This window comes from Rhinolophus hipposideros (genome assembly GCF_964194185.1).
Source record: "Rhinolophus hipposideros genome assembly, chromosome: 20".
NCBI lineage: Eukaryota > Metazoa > Chordata > Mammalia > Chiroptera > Rhinolophidae > Rhinolophus > Rhinolophus hipposideros.
Genome location: NC_138066.1, coordinates 18,533,725 through 18,558,167, shown reverse-complemented (window position 1 = coordinate 18,558,167; position 24,443 = coordinate 18,533,725). Strand labels below are relative to the sequence as shown.

The following is a 24,443-nucleotide window of genomic DNA, read 5'->3' as shown; positions in this document are numbered from 1 at the left end:
ACAGATATAGTTTGAATTTACAATAAGACCTATGAGCCACATTATTTCAAGTAATCAATTATTTTAAGTACTTCTGGCTTCTTGATACCATTTTATAAAAATATTCTGACACAAGGCCTCTACCTTTTAAGAGGTGTCCAACCAGTGCGAAGTTAAAGTTCGAGTTGAAATTGAGTCCAACAAAATGATCCATTTGCTTGCAGTGCCATTCCAGAGGATTCCGGATTGCCATAAATACTTCTTCTGGACTCTGTTAAAGACAATCATGAAATGGTTGATGGGTTCACACAGGAACTTTCCTTAAAGGACCACGTACTGGGTTTTTTTTATTGTGTTCAACAGCTATGATGAGGTAAGTAATCCTCTCAAGTTGAGAGAATCATTTTCAGATGACTACTGAAAACCACAGAAGAATATTTAAGGTACTACAAATTACTTAGTGCAAGACAGGCAACCATATAAATAATAAAATGATGAAAGATGAAATAGCTTTGATTTATAATGCAAAATAAATGACTGTCAACTTACATCCTGGTGACTTTTTAAAAATTACAATTATCGGTGCTTTGAATAAGACCACCCACTGAATTATAGCTGGCATTTTGTGTATCATGGTGACTGAAAATTCATGAGAATGAAGACAGTTCGTATTTACTGAGGGGCTGCAGCATACAATAATGTCAGATGCATTATTATATCAAAACCTTACAGCAATCCTATGCAGTAGGGTTATTAGCTCCCATTTACAGATTTATGCATTTACTGATTCTTTTACTTATCAAAGACTTATTGTGTGGATTTTGGTGTGCCAGGCATAGTTCTAGGTTCTGCAGATAACTCAACCTGGTGGATTTTACATTCCGGTGTGGGAAAATCAGGAAACTGAAACTTCAAAATGCTATGCAACTTGCCCAGGATAATTAAGATTTGAACAGTGTTTCTTGAAGTGTGTTTCCAGGAATATCTGCTTTAAAGTCACAGAGGATGCTTGCTGAAAGGTTGAAAGTACTGGGTCCCTTCTCATGGTAGGTGGTTAAGCCCCAGGCACTGGCCTTCTTTTCAACAGTGATTTCCTGATGCATAAAGATTTTTATTTTTATTTTTATTTTTGGAATGTGAAGCTCTTTTCAATTAAAGTATAGTTGACATACCTGTGTAAATATTTTTGAAAGCAAACAACTGAAGATGTTTAGGGTCATGCTTAGCTCTGCCTAGATTTCTATCTCAAAGAAACAAAAGTATGAGTATACAAAATATATGCAGAGAGATGTTTAGAGCAGCATTGTTTATAATAGAAAAGAAGGAAAGACAGAAAGAAACCAAATGTTCATTAATGGGCAAATGGTTGAATAAACTGTGGCTCAAGCACACTGTAAAATACTCTGTAGCCATGAGAAAGATACCTGTGTGTGTGTGTGTGTGTGTGTGTGTGTACACGCATGTGGGTTTAGGAAGATACTCTATATCGTTAAATTAAAAAGCAAGTTGTGAAATATTATATAAAGTATAAATCCCTATCAGCCTGCTATATGTATAATTTATATACACAGTTTTTCAGCTTTATTGAGGTACAATTGACGAATAAAATTGTAAGATATTTAAAGTGTACAATGTGATTTGATACATGTATACATTGTGAAAGGGTGTCCTCCAAATTAATGAACACATTTGTCGTCTCACATGCTCACCACCCCTCCTTTTTGGTCAGAACATTTAAGTTCTACTCTGTCTTAGCAAATTTCAATTGTACAACAGTGTTATCAAGTATAGTCACCATGTGATGCATTAGATCCTGAGACCTTACACATCGTACATGCAGGTGACTCTTAACAAGCTTTATTAACGTAGATTCCTAGTATCCCAGGGCACTGGAGTCAGTATTAGCTCCTGATACTGGGCTGTTCTGGCAGTGAAAATGCCAAGGCAGATGTTCCTAAGCACAAAGACTTCATTTGCAAATATTCTTACATATAAATAGCTAATATCTAGCTGTCACTCTGACCATCCTTACGCCAAGATAACCCCAGCAAAGAGCAATGGGAATTAGGAAAGAGGGGCTCCAGTCCCAAATCAGATGTACCAACATGGACAAGTTACTTACCTTCTTTGTTCTTTTCTGTTTTGTAAAATGCAGGTCTGACTGATAAATTTCAAGGTAACTTCTACCTCTAAAATGTTGTTCCCACACTTCCCAGGGCCCCAGCTATTCTAGGTTTACACTATACTGGGTAGAGTAAAGAAATAACGCCTAGACCAGGTATCTTCACACTTAAAAGCATACTCCTGTCCTCTCTGTTTCTTTGGATCCATAACTCTGGTAATTTCACTTCCAGCAACTCTCGTTATATACACATATCCATCTATAAAAAATTCCTCTTTTCTCCTAGACTCTTCCCATTTTTCTCCAAAGACAAAAGGAACATAACTTCTTACTGTTATATTCCCTCCTCTATACTCTGTGAACCTAAATCCAACCTCAATCAAGGTTGATAAATATTGAGGGGTGCTAATGGTGTTTTAAAGTGGGATTAAGGGAAACAAAAAACTAGCACAATTAAGTATTCAAAGGTTTCCTTTAGACTCTCCAACTCCCTCATCCTTATTTTCTAATTACACCTACGTGTTTCATTAAGTACCATTTCTTAATAAAAATAAGCTTATTTTTAGATTATTTTTTCTTATGTGGAACAGTGGGTGGAGAATGCTAACCTTTACCTTAGGGTTATAAAAATTACAAATAATGACTGTACAGTGTTTAGCACAGGGCCTGGTATAATAGCTATTATTATTACTCAATATTATTTATTCCTATTCTGTTTACAGTACTGGGAGAGTACTGTTTTCTGCTATTTTTATACAGAAAGTATGCAGTAAAGTTTAAATGATTTTTGTGAACTGTTAAGGAACTATACTCACAGTAAGCTGCATTGTAGAAATTCACATTAAGTTAGAGACATCTTCTGATTTTAAAAGGACAATAAAAAAGGGAGGAGGCCTAAGTGTGCATACTCGAGGAATTCCAGCTGAAAGCTTGCTTACCTTGTCATTGAATATGCGGAGACTGTCTAAGGTGTGCAGGTTTTGTTCAAGAAGGGCGGTGCCTGCTGAATACAAGTTGACCTCATCGAGCTGCAGCACAGCCACCGCCACCCAAAAGAGGGCTTTGTGCAAAGAGGAGTCCTGGCCAGGGAGACAGGGTACAGGTTAGTAAGATGAACCACAAAAAGCCTCATCAAAACACACTGCAGTATAAAACAATGCATGTTATCCCTCAAATTATGCATGTTTCCTCTCTTGGGGAAGGTAAATATATGGGTAGGCTCTTCATCTATTCCATGTATGTAACAGTATGTTACATGTATGTAACAGTAGTTACATACGGGGACAGTTACATTTGGGGACCAGCTAGGTCCCCAAAAATAAGACCTAGCTGGACAATCAGCTCTAATGCATTTTTTGGAGCAAAAATTAATATAAGACCTGGTTATATTATATTATATTATATTATACCCGGTCTTATTATATTAATTTTTGCTCCAAAAGACGCATTACAGCTGATTGTCCGGCTAGGTCTTATTTTTGGGGAAACACGGTAGACACTGTTAGCTAGACTGAGAACCTAAGCATCTCTGATTTCTCCCCACACTTGGATTCCAAAATCCAGTCACTGAATTTGGTTGATTCTTCCAAACTAGTCTCTTACGGCCAATGACGATAACCTTCTTTATTCTAATTGTGGATTCCAGTTTTGCCTCCAGTTTCTCTCTGCTCCAATCTACTCTGCACACTACCACTGGAAATGACCCTTCTAAGTCCTGCTTTTGTCAATATTACCTATCTGCTTGAAAACATACGGGTACATTTCCAAACTCTTTTCTGAAGAATGTTGAATGTTAGATTAATTCTATCCAATCTCTATAACCTTCCCTCTCACTATTCTCCTGAACAGTTAGTTTCTCAACTAGAGAAACAACTAGAATGGGTTACCCACCATGCCGCCATTGTCCCCACATTCTTGTACATTCCTACTGCTGTACTTCCTTTCTCTACACCACATCCTACCTGTCTCTTTAACTTTAGTTCACTCTCTACCCTTTCTTGTCACTCTTACCAGAGGTAAAAACCTCTTGCTGCTCTGAGTTACTGGTTTTTATTAGACTAGTAATATATATTTTGTTGCATGAAAAATACTAAAAATGTAGGTTATTTTAAAAATTCTAAAACTTTAGAGCTGAAAGATAATAACATGCCATTATCTAGTTTAGTTTACTCATTCTATCAACATGAAAGCATGATGTCCAGATGTGTTAAATGACTTGCTTGAGGTGCCAAAATTGAGATGAGCTCAGCCCATCCTAAAACAGTGGCCACATCATTTTATTCCTTTTAAATATCATCTTCATTGAGCACCCCAACTCTTCTGATGATTAGATATACTTAACCCAGCTGTATATTTCTCCATAATAATGATCACAAACTAACATACTATTTATTTTACTTATTTGGTTTATATCTATCCACACTCCACTCCCACACTCACCCCAGAATGTAAGCTCCATGAGAGCAGGGAACTTTATTGGCTTTGTTCAGTACTATCTTTCTATAACCTAAAACAGTACTTGACATATAGCAGATGCTCAATTAATACTTATTGGATAAAAGAATTAAAAATATACACCTATCTTTCCTTTAGCGCTGCTGAGACAAAAAACAAGCATTTGGGAACATACTCTCCATCCTTATTCTTCCTCTAATGTAAATATTTCAAATAACTAAATTTCAAGGCAAGAAGTTCTACTTTAACTATAGCTTTTTCTTTATAACTTCTTCCCAATCCACCTTATTTCCTGAACCCTTTGAAATAAAATAAAATAACATTTAACACCAGTACCCAAAATGAACATACTCATTTTCTATATGGTAATTACCTTATTAAGAAGTGGCTGTAATTTAGTTAGGGCTATCACTGTAGCTTCTATCAGAACTTGACTGTTGTAAGTATCAGGTCCTTTTAAGCAACTCTCAAGCGCCTTTTGGGGAAACAGAATTCTTTATTTTACTTTTATTGAAATAAAACATTAATGCTTAACCTGAATCTCAGAATCTGCTCAGGAACAATTTCTTATTTAATAAGTGATAGAATTATTTACAATGCTATGGTGATCTTGGTAGCTAGCTCAATGCATACTTGGGTTTTTATTTTTTACTATTTCTATATTATATTCTAATATAAATCAGGAATTATTCTAGTTACTACAAATTACATAATTTTATATAAGACCATAGTTTTATCATATAAAGTCTTCGAAAACTGATAAAATATTAAGAGTACCTTCTTAGCAAAAGAGACAATACTTATTTTTCTTTTTAAGACATCTTTTATGAAGAATGTTTCTTCACTTCAAAGAATTACAATGAAGAAAATAATCAAAACCTATTTTTTAAAGGTTTAAAAATAAGCAACATATGAAACATCTTACTAAATTCAAACTTCATGTCCTTTAGAAAAATGCAAGACATGCTTTACAGCTTGGGAACCACAAATATTAGGGAAAAGGGAAGGGGAGTTACCTTGCTAAGAATACGGATAATCTGCTTTATCTGCCCATGAGATACTCGTTTGCTAATACAGCCAAAAACAACAAGAGCTCTTGGTTGCAGGGATGGATTATATTGGAACGCAAATCTGCAAATAAAAGATCCAAAGAGTTTATGAAAACCTCCATGTTTAATTAAAATATTGATTATGCAGTATTATCTTTCTTTTCAACAATACAGATACTTTTACAACTTCTATTTCATTTGGGACATACCTTTGAGCTAGTTCTGTCCACTGGTCCAGCCACTTGCATGTTGGAATATCTCTCATACACGCCTAAAAAAAAGGATATTCTGAATGTATTTACGTACATATGTGCTTGTGGAAACATTGAACTAATGTTTATTGTGATGTCATTAAATAAATAATGTATATGTTACCAATAAACATATTCCATGGAAGTGTTTTTAGTGAAGCATTAAGTGCAAAACAGCAAAATAAGCCAGTATTTCTTCTATATAGTATAAGTAGATTTAAAACATAATCTCAGTTCCTTATTATCTTGGCTTTTATACCTCCATGATCTCCAACAAAGCCTCTGTGACTGTTTCCAGGGATGTCAAAGCGAAAGTCTCCCTCTCGTAGGAGCCGGGAGAGAATGACCTGTCCCGGTAACTGGAGCGGAAGGCAATGACAGCAGCTGACTTGACTTTGCTGATGCCAAACAGCAAGTAAAATTTAGGTAATGAGAACTCTGTCAAACTGAGTCTCAAAACTTGCTTGGTCTCCTCTGTAAAAAGAAAAAGGAACAAGAAAAGACTTTAAAGACATTACCTTTTCAATTCTCAAGTGTCACGTTTCCTTTTAAATGTAGAAAATTTGAATACCATATCAAAATTACATAACCATGCTCCTTCAACCAACCCTCTAGATACATGACCTTAATGCACATTGCTTCGGCGCCACTTTATCTACCAATTCGTGCCAGCAATGCAACACTGTCCACTGGTGCTGAGTCTTTAGCTTGTGTGATAACTACAAGACTCTACATGACAAATATGCACAGAAAAATCTTTGTTATGGCTTGATATGGCACGGAAGTCATTTACTGTTTTTGCCTTAGCAGCTTACATCAGCAGCTTGGTGTTAAGGTCCCATAAAAAACAACAAGATAATCGACATCAATCAGGGGATGTAAAATGGAGGAAGGCACTGGTGAGACACAACTGACTTTCCTGGCACTTACCACTAAAATGAAGCTGTGAACAAGTACAGAGAGAGTGAATAATGTTGATGACCAGTCCATGTGTGGAAGCTCTAAGGGAGAGTGGCCCTGTGGCCACCAAGAAAGTAACGACATGGAAGAGGTAGGGCAGATGAGCTGCCACATCAAGGGAGTTGTTGAAGGACAGCATCAGCATGTAGCGTGCTAGAATAGCAATATCGTCCCACATAAGATGTTGCTCTAAGGTAGGAGTTGGAGATAAGCATGTCTTGTCAATTATTTTGCACATCCTCCCAATCACCTGTAAAGAAGCAGAAGTGAAAAAACATGGGGCTAACAAAAGGTTTTATCACAAGAAAACTTTCAGTTTAACTTTAAAACGATTAGTTACAAACACAAAAGACCTCCTGATAACAAACAAATATACAGTGCCATGGCCCCGAAGGCACAGGAAAAGGGATTACCTTGCTCGAAACCAATTTCACGTTTCCAGAAGCCAGAGCGACAGCAGTATCTGCCATCACTTCTGCTTTTATTGATCCCAAGCCACCCGTTGCACTGGTTTTGATGAAACTGTCTAGCACAACATCAAGGAGATCTGTAATCTAGTGGAAGAAGGAAAAATCACTGTTTCGCCACTCTAGGAACTTAATTTTTAATTGAAAAATATTTCAAGGAGCAGCCCCGATATGAAAATTCTCGTTTTCCCAAGGCCTCCAAAATACTGTTTTAGTTAGAGACCTGTCAGTAAACACAATTGATCATAAAATGTCCAGAAAAGGATGAGGATATTCACTCAATTCCTTCAGAGATTAAGAAACTGGTATTCAAAAATTTTAAATCTCTCTCTCTCTGTATCATTTTTATCCACTTGCAAAACATCTCTGTGCTCTACTAAGTCAGGAATGTATGACCAATATAAAATACAATGATTTTAAAATACAGGAAATGACATCAAGTACTGAGATGTTTTGTAGGGCTTCTAAAACTGGCTCCAATGTCATTTAAAATTATTTGGAGGATTTGCAACATTGTTTGAGTAAAGGTATTGCTTCCTTAAGTGATTACTTTGAAGAAGTGATATGCATAAGTCTTGCCAGATCAAAAAAATAAAATGTTACCTTATATTCTGTATATTAATATTGGTGTTCTTATGCTAGAAGTATAAATGAAAGCAGGCGTCCTAAATGCTATCATTAAGAAACATTTATTGATACCCGTGGGGTGTAGGCTACTAGACCACAATATAAAGCATTACTTAGTAGAAACAACATCAGATTTTTATAGCTAAATTCTATATAATTATGCCATGGAGAAGAGTACTAAAATAAGTGGTTTTTCTTTGGCTCTGAGACATTTACAATTTTGAACTAGATCAAGAATTAGGTGGGTGTCTGACTGTCTTTTCTGCAGCTATGTCCCGAGTGGCTAACACAGTGCTTGGCATAAAGTGGGCACCAGATAAACATCTGCACAAAGGCCGTAGAAGATAAATACTTAAGCCAACTCAATACCTGCCCAAGGCTCCCCCATATTTTTGCTTGAATAGATGGGTACATCTGTTTCTCGTTTATGGTCATTGTTATCAGCTTATCAAGAATAGCAGTGACTCTCTGTCGTTTAGCATCGTCAGTGTGCTTACAGAAACGGACGAGATTTGACAGCCAAGGAGTCATGTACTCCAAACAAAGGTGTTTCAATTCAATACCTGGGGAAACAATATACTATCAGCACATAGATGGTCAACGAAAATGACAGCAAAGATTATTTTAAATAATACTCTTTTCAATTATTTTAAAATAAAAGGATTGGGGAGAAAAGGTAAAGACTGTTACCTAGATCAGGCCTGGAGAAGAGAGACTTGGCAATTACATTCTTGAAGACAGAGGTGAAGAAAAAGAACAAGACTTGAACAAAGTAATCTTAAAATCTAGTAGGCTAATTTTTGAAAAGTTTTATCTCACTTTTCTCCCTTTTAATCATGTCTCTTCTAGTTTAAAAATTTATTGATTTATTCTAACTGTAAAAGGAATATGTAGTAATTATAGAAAGTTTGGTCAAAGGAAAGCGTCACCACAAAAATGAAACCAATATTAACACATTGGTGTATCACCTCAACTCTCCTCAGGCTTTCAAATCTATGTAGAGATACTGCATATTTATGTGTGTATGCACACACGTAACCCACCCCAACTCCTCCACGAAAATTAGGATTATGCTATATATGCAGTATGTTCTGAATATCTTTTTCACTAAAAATTATACTCAGATTAAAAATTCTCCAAACACATTTTTAACTTTTCATTTTGAAATAACTTCAGACTTAACAAAAAGATATAAAAATAGTACAAACATTCCTTTATGTACTTCACCTAGAGTCCCCCAAACATTTTTTATTGTGGTAAATATACACAACATACAATTTACCATTTTAAGTGTACAGTTCAGTGGCATTAACCATCACCACCACCTATCTCCAGAACTTTTTCATCTCCCTAAACTGAAATTCTGTACCAAAACATTTTTTAAGGCTTCATATTATTCCATCAATGGAGATCCAACAATTTAATCAGTTCTTTATTGTTTGACTTTTAGAATGTTCTAATTTTTTGCTATTTATAAATAATGTTATGTGAATTTCAAAAGTAGGCAAAATAAGTCTATGGCAATAGAGGTCGTAATAGGGGTTACTCTTGATAAGGGGATGGTACTGATGGAGAGGCGCCTTCTGGGTGCTGGAAGTGTTCTGCATCTTGATCTGGGAGATGGCTTTGTGACGTAGTCACATGCAAAAATTCATCACACTGTTCACTTAAGATCTGGCACTTTACTGATGATAAGACATACCTCACTTTAGAAACCTAAATAAAAAAATAATGCTATGATAAACATTAGACTATTAATTCCTTAGGATAAATTCTAAAAAGTGGAATTATGAGGCCAAAAAAATCTTAAGGATCTTGATATCCATGTCCAAACTGCTTTCTAGAAAAATTGCCCGTTTACAATTCCAGAGCATCAGCTCTGTTTTTCAAAAAATAATCTTTTCCAGTTGAATGTTATCTTATTATTTTTTCAGTTTACATTTCTTTAATTTTATTTAGTGAACTTAAAATATAAATAGTTTTTAGCAAGATCTGCATATGTTACTGTAGATCCATTTTTCTTATTAAGAAATCTTCACGATTAAAGATATTAACCTTTTTTCATATTTGCTGCAAGCACATTTCCTAGTTTTAAATTTATCTTTTATTTTTTGAAGTAGAAATCTTTTGAAGTTTTATATAGTCAAATATGTTCACCATTTCCTTTATCTCCATCTATTATTTTTTTGCTTCATAAGTTATTATCCAGAAAGCAATTAAATATTACTCTTCCTCTTCTTTTTTTAAAGAAGAGGTTCCAGTTTTTATATTCAGTTTTTACACATAGCTAGAACTTATTTTGGTATTTTGTGGTTTGTGGTGAAGATGAAGACCCAACTTAATTTGTTTCTCAGTCTCATTTCTTAAATTATTTAATATTTCCCCCATTAATTTGTGATACTTCTTTAACAATCTGTTTCTCTTAAACTGATCTGATTGCTGATTCCTAAACACCCGTTTTAATTATTGTATCCTTATAATGTGTTCAGATATCTGTAATACCAAGAGTCTCTCTGTTTTCTTTCCTTTGAATATTTTCTTAGCTATTCTCGTACTTTCATTCAAGTAAAATTTATAATCGTTTTAAATTCTACCTCATTATTAATCCTCAAATCTCACAGAGTTTTGATTGGATTACACTCAATTTGTAATAATCTGGGAATAATTACTATTCATCCAGGAACATAGTATGCTTATCCATGCACTCAAACCTTTCTTTATATTAATATTTCTCAATAAAGCTTTATGCTTTTCTTGTTTTATTAGTCTTACACGTTTTCTTTTTAGGGTTATATTCCTACATTCTTTGTTATAAAAAAAATATATATAGTGAGCTGATCTTTATGAATTGTCAAAGCTTTCAGTTATCTAATACAGAAAAATCAAGAAATGTGTTTGAATGCAGAAAAAAAGTTTTATGTATTATGGAGAGAGAGAGAGAAAAAAGAACAAAATGTCAGAAAATACACTGGAGAAGAGCAACATTTATAATACTACAGAGTATGAAGATGGACAGATGTAAAGAATGGATGTTAAATTCATGAGATTTATTAAAGCCAAGTCAGGAGTTGACTCTGGACCCTGTATTATGTGCCCCTGCACTCTCCAGGAACTGCACATGAACAATAAAATCACAGTTCAAAGTCAACATGAAGAGAAAATAACTATTTCCCTATAATCCAGGAGACAATGTGGATACTTGACTCATTTGGGATAATCTCTAAGAATAGAAATGCTGAAGCTAATTAAACTGAAAGATAGTGAGAAAAACACTTTGTGAGTGGTCCAGAGACATGTAAGGTATCAAAACCTTGCCACCTTGCTTTTATTGCCAGAATTTTGGTGGCTTTCTCAATGTGGTATGCCAGAAAGTTCTTTCCGAGTTCCTTCAGTTATAGAGTACCACAGGTGAAAAAGTAGAAGAGGTAAAGAAGTGAAAGGGTTTCCTTTGAATCTTCTTAGAATAATTATTTGTATTAGAGAAAATTGTCATTACTTACTAGATTTGCTAAATCCAGAAATACACTCCTCCAAAAATTCTAAGGTGAGGTGTGGCTCATTGGCTGCCAGTGTCTTACTAATTGAGACAATGAAGAGGGTGTTGTTGGCAGGGATACATAAACCTGATGTCTCTAGTAACTGGCCCTCGATTTTTAAATTAAAGGTACAAGTTAAGGCACACAGAAGATTATAGGCAGCTGACCTAGGAGAAAACACAAATGAAGTTGTTTTAAAACTTATTTTCTTTTATCATTCCAACTTTTTCATAACATACAACTTATGATTCTATTACAAAGCATAACCAACTAGTTTTAAATTTTATGATCAGTTAAGAGTTGTGATGATTCTCTGGTAAAACCAAAATTCCCCTTGATCATTTAGGAATTTTTAAAAGGAGAGCCTTGACCTAACCAGAAAAGGCACTGTGAAGTTTCTAAGACAGGTGAGTGTGAGGCTTTCCTGAAAGACATTTCACCGGGACATAAAATAATGAGTGGTTTATGGTTGTAAGGTGGGTCAACAGAAAGAAAAAAAATAAAGCATACTATATTTTCAGTGAAGCTAAAACTCAAATTGTGGTTCTGCTCTTGCTAGATTTAGCTATAACGGGGATCATAAGAGGAGAAATGAAATAGCCCCTCATCAAATTAAAATGTTAAAATCTTAAATTAGCATCTACTGGTTTTTTTCCTGGATGTGCTGCAAGTTATCCTACAAACTGGAGATCAAAAAATTTTTTAACATAATTATGTCTCCTCTCTTTTTCCACGAACTCCTAAAAGAAAAAAACAAAAACAAAAAACAAAAAAAAGAAACAGAAAAAACCTAACGTATATATAAAGGTTTCATTAGAACCAAATATCCCCTTATAAATCTGAAAATATATGTAAACAATTGAGGAGACAGCTCAAAAAAATCCAATTTTGTTTATAAATTCTCCCCTATCCAGCAAAAGAAATGCTTTGGCTGCTCAGTAAATTCCAGGTTTTCCTTACCTCTGAACTTTCACCATGCTAATATGTTTATGCAACAGACATATAGGGAGAAAAGAGCCACTGAATTTAAATGTGCCAAAAGGCTTTTTCTCTGGCATGACATGCTTCAGCAAAAAGCAGAGGCTGTCAGCTTATTCATTTCCCAAGAGAAAAATATAGGTTTATTCAAGTTAATAATTTTTAGAAGATTGTTAGCGTTCTTATAGGAAGAATTTTGGATTACAAATTAAAGTCAGGCTTATAGCTCCATTTTCCTAAAATGAGAATATTAATACTATTGTTTCGAAGTTTATGTATCTCTAAATAACTCCTAGGAATTCTGAGTTATACTATTTTGACATTTTACTCTGTATATTGCAACCTCTATAAAAAACTGATGCTTCCTCGAATTGGGGGTAGTTGTCACAGACTCCCCTGAGCTAATAAAAGCTAAGTACACACACAATTTTGCATCAGTTTTGAGAGTTTGTAGACCCCATGAAACCCATCCAGGTAAAGAAATCTTGTTGCTGTTGTTGTTTTTCCTTTTAAATAAGGGAGAATCGGGGATGCTAGAAGGCCCACTTAATAAAACCTGGGCTACATTATATCCTAGGGAAGATTTTCTGAAGTTACAAATTTCTATCAGTAAAAAACCTTGACAATTTCAAGGTACCTGGGACATAAAATTATCCTAATATGAAATAGAGAGGAGGAAAAGAGGGAAGGAGGATAAAGAGACATGGGCAGGGTGGGGTGGGGACATTGGGAGGAAATACTATTTACAAAGCACAAACTATTTGCTAGGTGCTATGCTATACTACCACACATACTATTTATTAAACATTTCTAAGTTTATAAGGATGGCATTATCACCTTTATTTTAAAAATGAGGGAACTAGAGCTCAGAGAACTTTAGTACCTTGTTTAAAGTCATACATAATACATAATAGTAGATCTGGCTTTAAACCAAATCTACTGACTCCACAGCCCCTGTTTTTACCTCATTCATGTTCAGATTATTAAGCCTAAACAGAACTAATTATACTCTGCTCAGATGACATTGCTCTTTATCCTGGGTTTCTTTCAAGAATTTTGTTAAAGCCACATAGATGGAAAGTATGCAGTAATGTTACTGTTTGAGTTATTGAACATTAAGCCTTCCTTTGTCAAACAATGATAATCTAATTTAACTACAAGGAAACTTAATAGTGATAGACTTTTGAACACCGGAAAACTTAATTAGAGGACTCAGAGGAGGGGAAACTTAATTTAGGAGTAGACTTAAAAAAAAAAAAGGATATTTTTTTGGAAAAAAAAAACCACCCCAAAACTGCTATGTTGTCTGTTTCATATGAAAGTTTCCTGGAGAAAGAACATATATTGGTTTAGTGTGAATCACCCTATTCTGAATTCCACAGTTCATGTGAATAGTCCATATGAGGTCACGCTGGTTAACCAAGATAGCATACCTTCCAATTTACAGTATTAGGGCAGAGGCTGCTTTAAAAGCTTATTAAGTGGTCTCATTTTAAAAGCAACAAACCCTGAATAAAGTTGAAGTGAATTAAAAAAAACCAAAAAACCTACCGTAAACTAGGGTCTGAACTGCCTAAATTAAGTAACGCGATATTGAGCAGTGTCCCAGGGACATCTTTTGGCCGAATCTTGGTGTGCTGGGGGATGGAGTCGGGCTGCGACAGCTCCCAGCGCGTCCGGATGTGGATGATAGACTGGACAATGGCATCACACTCCTGGTGCATGAAGGTGAGTGGGGTGCCCTGGTTTGCAATGGTTAAGGTGAACTGGTTCTCATCCACTAGGCAGATCTCTTCAATTTCTGAAGCATAATAGATATCATTTAGAAAAACTGACTGCCCCAGGACTTTTGTTCGCTCTGCTGACGTTACTTGGACGGCCGTAGAACCAACCTGGAATGGTGAGAGAGAGGGAATAAAGAAGAATTAAATTCCATTATGTTGAATTTTAAGAGGCCCCCCAAATCAACCAACCAACCAACCAAAACACTATGTTTGCCATTTAAGGAAAAGTTACCACCATTACATATTCAAAGGGGTTCAATAATTATTGTGATAAATGCTCTCAAAAGAGATTGAAAACATCAGGAAAAAGTTAATTGTTTTTAAAACAGGTCAAGAATCCTATAGACAATTACTGATTTTATCCTAGAGGTCATGTTCCTCACTCTGCAAAACACGTGTAAATAACCAGAAGAATTCTCTCTAGAAAATTTCCACTTTCCATGCATCCCTACCATTTGACTGACATACAGCAAACTGCCCCCTCTACAACACTCTCCTGCCTCCAGCCCAACCTAGAATATAATTAAGTGTACACCTCTCATAGGGTCCGCAGGACCTCCATGAAGATAGAAAGCTCAGTTTTCCTCCATCTGGACTTACTTTACATTTCATAAACTACTACGGGGACACCTAGCAAGGCCAGCATGCAGTCTGTTTAGTCAAGAAAGGCAGTGACTCATTTACCTGACACAGCGACACTTACTTTAATGGAAACCTTGGTGTCTTTGTGAGCTAGCTTGAGAGCATTGTGGAATACCTTCAGGTCCTCTTCTAAAGCCAAGGTGGCGGCGGGGAGTTTCTGCTGTTCATGCTCTATGTGCTCGGCCAGTTTCCCAGGACAGTCTATGAAAATGAGCCTTTTGCTGCCTTTGAGGCCAGTCAGCAGCCGCTCGTGATATTTGGTGTACTCCCTGACCCAGGAGTTACAGTTATAGATGTAGACTGCAGAGACATTGTCATAAGCAAATCCGGGAAACACCACGAACCACTTGGAGAGAAAGTCCGTTTTAAAGCGATTGCTAGGCCCCGTATGGGTAAGGTCCACTACAATTTCATATGGCTTTGCATAATATGGCTTTAAAGTCAGCAAGACGTGGTATATTAGCAAATCACCGTTGATTTGACCAGTTTTGAACCTAAGGAAGATGACAAAAAAGGACACAGTTTGTTGAACAGAGTTCTGACTAAACATACAGATGCTACTATTTTATTATTATACTTTATTTTCTGATTAGTTTTCTAGAGAAAACTAACAATAATACTAAACAATTCTACAAAGTCTGGGTCCATTTTTTAAATTAGCTGTTCTTTAGACTTTGAGAAGCCAGGCTGAAGTAAAATGGAAGAAACAAATCTCCAAAAACTTTGAGCGACACCAGTAACAACAAACTTGCCCCCCACAGCCAATCAAGGAGGAAGGCATTGGACATTAGTTGGTTGCCTCCAGGCCCACCAAATTTCCCAGGTGAACAGTGTGGGTGGAAATGACTCCACTGGAGCCCTGAAGAGAAATGAATGGCTTTAGTGAATTCATTTATCCCACCTCGACCAGAGAGAATGGTTCAGCAGTGATCATATGATTCAAATCAGGACAACCAGGGCCAAAGGGGCCCAATTCAGAGACTGTAGCTTAAACTGTTAGAAATTGAGAACTTTTCTTTCCTGATGTTTATAAACAAGGGAACACAGAGCCATCCTGGGAGTTGTTAGCTTGTATCTTGAGCATGAAGGAAAACCCTACCTAAATAAGTGAAGATACGGAGAGGAGAAATGAAGAAAGAAACTGTGGCCCTGTCCATTGCACTTGAGTTCTAGATAAAGCCTCTCCTGGGATCAAATTTATCCCTGGACTGTTCAGTTGTGAGCGCCAATAAATTCTATTTCTTGATTAAGCCATGATAGGCCATATGTTGCTTACACGAGAAAGAATGCTAATCAATGTAAGCAGTCGAGGTAAGGACCATCAGAAGGCCCTGAAGAACACAGTACTAGAATTTCAAACCAAGACAATCTCTATGAACTTTGGCCCAATGTTCTATACGTGATGGGGTACCACTACAACGAACGCTAAGACAAATTATCCTCACCTCAGAGTTTTTAATATTGTTGAGAGGAAATAAGATAAAAATACGATAAGTTAAATGATTTTGAAATAAAAGAAAACTACTTCAAGATCAAAGAAAAGATATGAGGTAGTATATAATTACCTATTAAAGGAACTGCAGGGGAAAATATAATTAAGTTCAGAAGAGAGAGCGAGATCAACACAAACCGGACAGTCAGTGAAAGCTACTTAGAAGAACATAGAGGCTGAAGTGGGCAGTAGGAATTTCAAACTCAACGAGAGGAGGGGGTGGCAGGCCTCTTGGAGAGAGAGAGGTGAAGAGGAAAAGAAATAGGTACTAGATGTGTTGAGGCAACAGTCAGCTAGTTTAGGGGAAATGGAGGATTCATGTAGAGAAGTTTTAAGAGATAAAGCTGGGAAAACACCCAATAGGTAATTTGTGAAGGGACTAAAACTGTTCAACTAGGGGGCTCAGGTTTTCTCCTAGGAGCTTGGGATTCCTGAGAGGATGTTCTGTGTAGCACCAGCTTTCGCTCTGGTTCTTGATTTAAAAATGCAGTTTCTGGGTCCTAGCCCAGACCTACCAGTACATATAAATCTATGCAGTGGGGCCTGGCAGTTTTCGTCATTACACAACCTTCTTATCTGATATTTATGTGCACCAATATTTCCGCATCACTGATGTAGGTGTTCAAGAGTTACTCAACTTTATTTTCTTTTAAAGAAAGGGGTGATATGATCAAAGGAAGTGATATATACAAGATATATAAAGAAATTGGGGCCTTGTAGTCTAGGTATGGCCTAACAGGGATCGGAGACACAGTCATGCACCACTTAAAGACGTAGGGATATGTTCTGAGAAATGTGTTGTTAGGTGATTTCATTGTGCAAACATCAAACCTACTACTGTAACTGTCCGTGCTACTTTTACGTGACTGGTTGTGCAGTAGGTTTGTTTACACCAGCATCACCACAAACATGTGAGTAATGTGTTGTGCTATGATGTTACCATAGCCACTTGGCGACAAGAATTTTTCAATTCCATTGTACACTCTTGGGGGACCACAGTTGTACATGCCATCTGCCACTGAACTGAAATGTCGTCATGTGGCGCAAGACTGTACTATGGTGATAGCAAAAATAGGTGCCAGTCAAAAAGAAACCAATCTAAGAATATGAAGGAAAGATCGACATGATCCAAGGTCTGATCAGAGTTGTAAGGAAGGTCTTGAATTAAAAGGATTTGCTGTATACCAAGCCTCTGAGATCACGATGAATGTTGCTATCACGAACAAAAACAGAGATCATGAGGGGCAGCCACTTTTTGAAAGAAAAATGTCCATTTTAATACAATGAATACGAGGTGATGACAGGACATTCAAGGGGAGAGTGAGAGAGAGTGTGTGTGTGTGTGTGTGTGTGTGTGTGTACACTAAACCACACAAGAGCACTTTCTGTCCATCAATGTTTACGACACATTTTCTCAAATCTTTGCAGTTCCACAACTTGAGGTGGATTACGTATATCGCTATTTCTATTATCTGACCAATACTCCAGGTCTCCAAACTTGTGTTATCAAATCAGACTGTGGTATACAAATAAAATTTTTAGAGATTTTGATGCTGCAGGGAAAATGCCATTTCATCTTCTTTTCAATGACACTAACTTATCAATCAAAAGCATATAGCAAACATACAAAATAATGAGCATAAGGTCAGAAGGCATTAAATGGAAAACCCTCCCTGCCCCGGAGGCGGGGATTTGTTCTACAAAGCCTCCTGTCATGCCAGTGGCCAGCTAAGCACGTTGGATTTTTTCTTTTTTTTTCCCTGTGACAAGTGCTTTAGTTGCAGCAGAAAGGAAATGTGTCATCTGTGGTTTGGTTTGAAAAGTGGAAAGCTAGCTGTACATATCCTTTTTTACTGCAGATTTACTTTAAGGTTCACATTCTCCAAGTTTCTCCAGCTTTAAATTACTTGGAAGCTGTGCCTCAAGACAAGAAAAGTGGCTCATTAAAATCAGGTTATAATCAGATTTTGACCAAGCACTTTGTAAGGTAGGTAATATATATGGCTTTTCTTCTGCCTTTTCACTTATAACTTTGTACAGATTAGTGTTTGAGGAAGTGCTTCAAAGAGTACCTAAGAATCTTACTAACAAAAGTAGAATAGAAGCCTAAGTGATGGAAAATGTCTGCTGGTTTTTACTGTCCTGTGAAGTGAAAAAAAAAAAAAAAATTCTATTTAAGTTAGAAATGGAAAGATTTACCATCAACATAGAGTTTTAAATTAGGATTAGAAACGATCTGAGTTTAGACTCCACAGTGAACTGGAAAGTTTTGTTATTAAAAGAAAGTTAAAAAAAAATTTTTATTACTGGTGCTTAGGCATTATAAATTTTATTGAAAATGACCAGAGATAAAGAAAACTTTTGATAACATAACCTGGCCTCCATGGCATAAATTAAGGATTCGAGATAGTCCTCTATTCTCAGGCATTTTGCTAAGCGTTTGTTTATTTGGGGATGGCAGTACATCTGGCTGAAGACAATTAACAGCAGGCCCATTATCTATCCCGTGGTAAGCAGTGTTAAAACGAATACTATGATGCATCCTACATTGTTAGTGAACTAATGTGACAATGACAAGAATGATCCATTTTAAATCATTTTAGCATCTATGCAGAAGGCTAGTGTAGTATAAAAGGGTGGAAATTACTTGCTAACCCAATTTAAAGTATTTCTCTTTGTGAAAGAATCATAAAGTAGCCAAAGATTCGGCATTCAACTTAGAAATTGAAACTTAGCACTATTATACAGAAGTCAGTGCACAATATCTTTCACTGTCTATTAAAGGTCACAATCCAAAAAGCAATCGTAATTCTAGGACACATAATAAAGGTTTTCTTCTTCCCTACTATTAACAGGAAATACTACTTCAGAGGTTAGCTTCCAGTTATAGCATTGTCTATATTATATGCTACTTTTGTTTGTATAATAACATATGCCACTAGTTATTCTCATTTTCTGTACATCAATAGTATACAAATATTATCCAATGACACAAAACAACTATTTCTTATAAAACCTTGAAATGCATAGAAGCGTGATTAGCAGTAGTATCTGTGTTGCTTGGAGTGGACTAGAAATGCTGAATCTCAGGTCCCTCCTAGACCTGTGGAAGCAGAATATGCATTCAAAAGTAAAACGACTCCCATACACATTCAAGTCTGAGAAGAACTTCTATAAAATAGGAGAATAACCTAGTTTTTTCTTTGAAATTCCTCAAATGAATGTTAACAATAAAATCTCTTATGAAAGTAGCTCAGACAAACTGGAATATTATTATAAAAGAGACAGCTCAATAATGGTAATAAACCTTTCTGGTTTACCAGTACCTAAACAGATATGCCAGCTCTTTTACATCCTCAATCATAAGGTGGATGACAAGAATTAGGAACAGACTGTCCCCTTTTTGTACTGGCTTCCAGGAAACTCAGAGCCAAAACTGAAATTCAACTTTTTCATTTATATGTTGAGAATCTTACCATCTGCCTTGACTTCCCACTTCAGTCTAAATCCCCATGATCCTGACACTATATTTCTTTCTACTTTATTGTATAATTTATTTTTAAAATTATGTCAAATTCATGGAAATATTCACAGGAAAAATGCTAGGCATAAATGATGATAAAAAGTCAGTAATTTTTGTTGAACTTTTGAGATTATTCAGAATTCTGCCTCTTTTTCTTCGTAATACCAGATTTTTAGGTTGAGAAAAACTGGCACATCTTCGGCCTTTGCTTTCAGAAAGGCACAATGAGTCAAGAGACACGCAGGTGAAGAGAGAACCACCACCACAAACTTGCTTTCACAAATGCTGGGAATATATTTCTAAATACCAGTTTTATTCTAAGCTTCAAGATAAACATCCAAGAAGAAAAAAGAATACCTTGAATTCCTTTTTTTTTTTTTCATTGCTACCACACTTCCCCTTTCCTGAACCCACCCAAAAGCCGCTAGCATTTTATTTTCATAAAATGCTCGAGGCCACATTTCTCCTTTACTATAAAGGTTGGTGACACATTTGTTAGAAGGTGGGGAATTTCTGCAAAAAAGGTCCTTAAATGGTGGTGGGGAGAGCGATCCAAAAAGTCAAAGCAGAAGTGTCTGACTCATAGCTGAAGTCCAGCATGCTTAAAGGGAGAAAACTATCTGTAAAGCCACTGTATCCAGTTTATCATGGTTAATAATTATTTGTAATGCTAACTTCTAAGCACTTCAAAGAATAGTAGAAATTGTTTTTGTTTGTTTGTTTTTGTTTTTGTTTGAGATTGTTTCTTTATACCTAGTTTAATTAAGAAAAAAAATCTGTTGAGAAGGAATTCAAACATGGCAGCAAATATTAGGCCTAAGCTTGCAGCTCACTTGTAACAACATATCAGTTGTCTATCTTGTAACTATGTTTACCAAAACCAGGAACCATTATTCTTTCACGAATTAACAAATTATATTTTTATCTCAACAGATTACCCGTATACTCCCGGACATGGAACACATGGGACATTACCTGCATCTTGCCTTACTGATGACAACAATTCTTTCTTTGTCTCCTGGAACAAAAGCAAACTATACCCATCTGTGGGCTAACAATACTACTGTCTGGAATCCAGAGATGCAAAATAAGACCGGCAGAAACCAACATGAAAACATTAACACAAACCCTACAATTCCTAAAGTAGATAAAAAAAGTAATTCTACAAACATGACTGAAATAGCAACACCACCGCCCATTGAATCTTTAACTCCTAAATCTGACTTGGAGCTTCACACACCTTCTGTTGTTAGGAACACTTCTCCAACATTACAGAACATTGAAAACACAAGCAAAAGTCACAGTGAAATCTTCAAAAAAGACGTTTGTGAGGAAAACAACAACAAAATGGCTATGCTTGTTTGCTTAGTTATAATTGCAGTGCTTTTTCTTATCTGTACCTTTCTATTTCTATCAACTGTGATTCTGGCAAACAAAGTCTCATCTCTCAGACGATCAAAACAAGCGGGCAAACGTCAGCCTAGAAGCAATGGCGATTTTCTGGCAAGCACTGGTCTATGGACTGCTGAATCAGACACTTGGAAAAGAGCAAAACAGCTCACAGGGCCCAACCTAATGATGCAATCTACTGGAACGCTCACAGCTACAAGGGAAAGAAAAGATGAAGAAGGAACTGAAAGACTCACTCACTAACAGAGGCTTTAGTGGAGAAAAATGCAAACAGCAATAAGAAAGTATACGGAGTAGAAACAAAGTTAGATATTTAATGCCAACATGTTGGTCTGATGGCCTAAAATTTGACTTCGCAGGCCTTGCAATTTAGAATCAAGCAGGTGAGGAGGGGAGAAGTATGCCTGCTTTCTTAATTACTTAAACTGTGCACTTTTGTTCTGACACTGAGTATTTTAAGAAGCAAATAATAAAACAACCAAGAATTTGGGGAAGTTTTTAAAGATAAGTTGAAGGGACTAACAGAGGTAAAAAGGGACAATTAAATAAGTATTTCCTGTTCATCAATAGTACTTAGATGATCTCTGTCTGAATATAATTAAACTTTGAAGAGTTTTAGTGTGTCCTTAGAGGCAAGTATACACTTCAACATTTAACAGAAGTCAAATTCCTAATGCATAGAGTTGAACTGTATAGTTTAATGGTACCTACCGTCTTTGCTGAATGTGACAGAATCAATACCAGCTCATATATCAACACAGCTAATTTTATGCTAGATGTTTTCATCTTTACATACGGCACACATATGAAAATGTTTTTCTACTATAAATATTTCATTAAAACTTTTAATTTTATATAATAAAGACTCATTAGAATAAAACTGACTGTATATATTTGCATTCACTTTATTATCTGAGAAGAACACGCTGTAAAGATCAATAATAGAGCACAATTGAAACAGATGAGAGTTATCGCCACAACAGAGGCAATAGTATAGATGTAAAGCATATCCTACTGTTTAAGTCTAACATACCTCTATTCTATAAATACTGCTCATTGGCCTATGTACGGCAAATATCCAAAGGTTGATTAATTGAACTTCAAGGATGCCAAGTGGCCTAATAAACGACCAATTCTATTTTGGGTTTTTTTTCCACTACCATGTGAACAAAGGAAAGATGTGTGTGTGTGTGTGTGTGTGTTTGTTCTAATTCGGAAAACAGAATTCCTTCAGGTAAATGTTTAAGAAATTGGGTTCAAGTAAAATAATGACTTACATTTAAGTCAAGGCTTCCATTTTCAATTAAACATATTATAAAAGTTGGATTGAGAGATTTTCCAACTATTTATTGAAACTGACAATGGACGCCTTAATTAAACACTAACCCACATTTTAAAAATCACATTTATAATTGAGCATTTATTTGGGGCAATAAGCTAGACATTTAAGACAAGATTTTTGTATACGTTTTCCAAGTGTGACCACAATCTTGTGCTCCCTTTTAGGTTAGTGATTCTCATTCTGGCCTCTGTACCGTGTTTCCCTGAAAATAAGATGTAGTTGGACCATCAGCTCGCACGAGTCTTTGAAGCAAAAATTAATATAAGACCCGGTCTTATTTTAATATAAGACCGGGTCTTATGGAACACAATACAATATAATATCAGACCGGGTTTCTGTGTTTCAGGGAAACACAGTATCTGAATCGCCTGAAGAGTTTTTAAAACTCGCCAATGCCTAACTCCCACCCTCTCCTCCTTCTGATTCAATTGCAATGAGGTGAGCTCCAGGCACTGGTAATTTCTGCGTAATTCCCTAGGGGATACTGCTCTTGGTCATTAAATTCACTTTTCACAAGTTCCATGACTCCTAAGATCTAGGCTACATCTTAAAATGAGAAGACAAAATAAAGCATCCATTTTATTATCAATTTGTTACCATTTGTCAAAAACAATTCATTCCCTAAACAATAAATCATAACCATATTATTCCAGACAAAGCTAAATGTCAACAAAGTAAAAGGAAAGCAAGAGAATACTCATGACAAGCATGGTGACAGCACGTTCTCTTTTGAGGAGTAGGACCAGATGGAAACGAAACTGGGAAGAGCTCCCATTTCATACAAATTAAAAATTTGAGATCGTGTATTAAAATACATAGTCATAACACAAAGCACTCCTTGAATCAAGTGTCATATATAAATAGTTGGAGGAAATTAAAACAATTCAGTGTCTTTTTACAAATAAGTTAACTAGGCAACTACTTTCATATTCAACATACAGGTCAAACATTGTCTCACAACGTAGAAAGCTTCTACTGCAGGATTATTTACAATTCATCATTCACTATCTTGGCTATTAAACATGCACCCTCTGAAGGACACCATTCAATGACAGCTCATGAACAAACAGAAATGGTTCCTTTCCAAACCTGACGTTTGACAATAATAGGTTATGTTCTGAGTTCAAATTTTAAAAGTTATTTTTGAACAAAGACACTTTTGTTTTCTACTACTGGGTATTATAGTCCACAGGCTAATTTAGGGCTTTTAAAATAGTCAGTCAAAAGTTTATAGCATTTTGATTACATTCTGCTTTAAAAAAAAGTGATTATTTTTGTACTAAGTTATAAGAACCTTGCAGTTAAGAACTGAGTCTTAATATTCGGTGTTCCTCTGCAGTGACCAAGAGAAAGCAGGGCATGGTTTACTACTTACTGTTTTCTACTATTTCTACTATAACACGTGTTATGCGAGGCACTTCACATTTGTTTAATCCCATAATAAATTTACACATTGGGAATTATGATCTCATTCTTCAGGTGAAGAAAGAGGCTAGAAGGTGACTTGCCCAAAGAAATTTTTATCAGATGGACTCATACTCTTTTCAAAAAGTTTTGCTTAGTTCACTTATTTAAAAAATGATTCCCAATTTATTTTTTTGCTGACCTACTTTGTTGGTCATAAAAGAGTTGTGGACGTGAACTAAAAAATCATTCAGTAAAGCATTTGGTCAAAAAAATTTAATTACACTTTTACCTGGGCTCTTCCTAAATTATGCATGAGGAAATAACATTCACATTTACTACTACCTACTGCGTGTGAGACATTTGTACGTTATGTTATCTTATTTAATCTTCACCACTCAGTACATGAAATATTCCTCCAGA

General features: G+C 35.8%; 2 protein-coding genes across 11 annotated transcripts in view; one reads left to right on the top strand and one right to left on the bottom strand.

Moving 5' to 3' along the window:
• Nucleotides 1-24,443, bottom strand: part of NF1 (neurofibromin 1) — a 198,798-nt gene that overhangs the window by 22,369 nt on the left and 151,986 nt on the right. For all 10 annotated transcript variants that reach the window (XM_081029818.1, XM_081029823.1, XM_081029819.1 and 7 more), the window contains 12 exons: nt 14,911-15,343; nt 13,975-14,315; nt 11,410-11,612; nt 8,279-8,472; nt 7,229-7,369; nt 6,786-7,065; nt 6,115-6,329; nt 5,814-5,875; nt 5,572-5,686; nt 4,929-5,030; nt 3,040-3,180; nt 124-250 (listed from right to left, as the gene is read on the bottom strand). In XM_081029818.1, the coding sequence (XP_080885944.1) occupies nt 124-250; nt 3,040-3,180; nt 4,929-5,030; nt 5,572-5,686; nt 5,814-5,875; nt 6,115-6,329; nt 6,786-7,065; nt 7,229-7,369; nt 8,279-8,472; nt 11,410-11,612; nt 13,975-14,315; nt 14,911-15,343 (2,354 nt within the window). The remainder of the gene's footprint in view (nt 1-123; nt 251-3,039; nt 3,181-4,928; nt 5,031-5,571; nt 5,687-5,813; nt 5,876-6,114; nt 6,330-6,785; nt 7,066-7,228; nt 7,370-8,278; nt 8,473-11,409; nt 11,613-13,974; nt 14,316-14,910; nt 15,344-24,443) is intronic.
• On the top strand, nt 18,187-22,405 carry EVI2A (ecotropic viral integration site 2A). Its single transcript, XM_081028644.1, has 2 exons — nt 18,187-18,328; nt 20,798-22,405. The coding sequence occupies exon 2, from the start codon at nt 20,819-20,821 to the stop codon at nt 21,515-21,517; it is 699 nt and encodes a 232-aa protein (XP_080884770.1). The 5' UTR covers nt 18,187-18,328; nt 20,798-20,818; the 3' UTR covers nt 21,518-22,405.

Coding starts and splice junctions, on each gene's coding strand:
- EVI2A (XM_081028644.1), top strand. CDS start 20,819: ATGGAACACATGGGACATTACCTGCATCTTGCCTTACTGATGACAACA.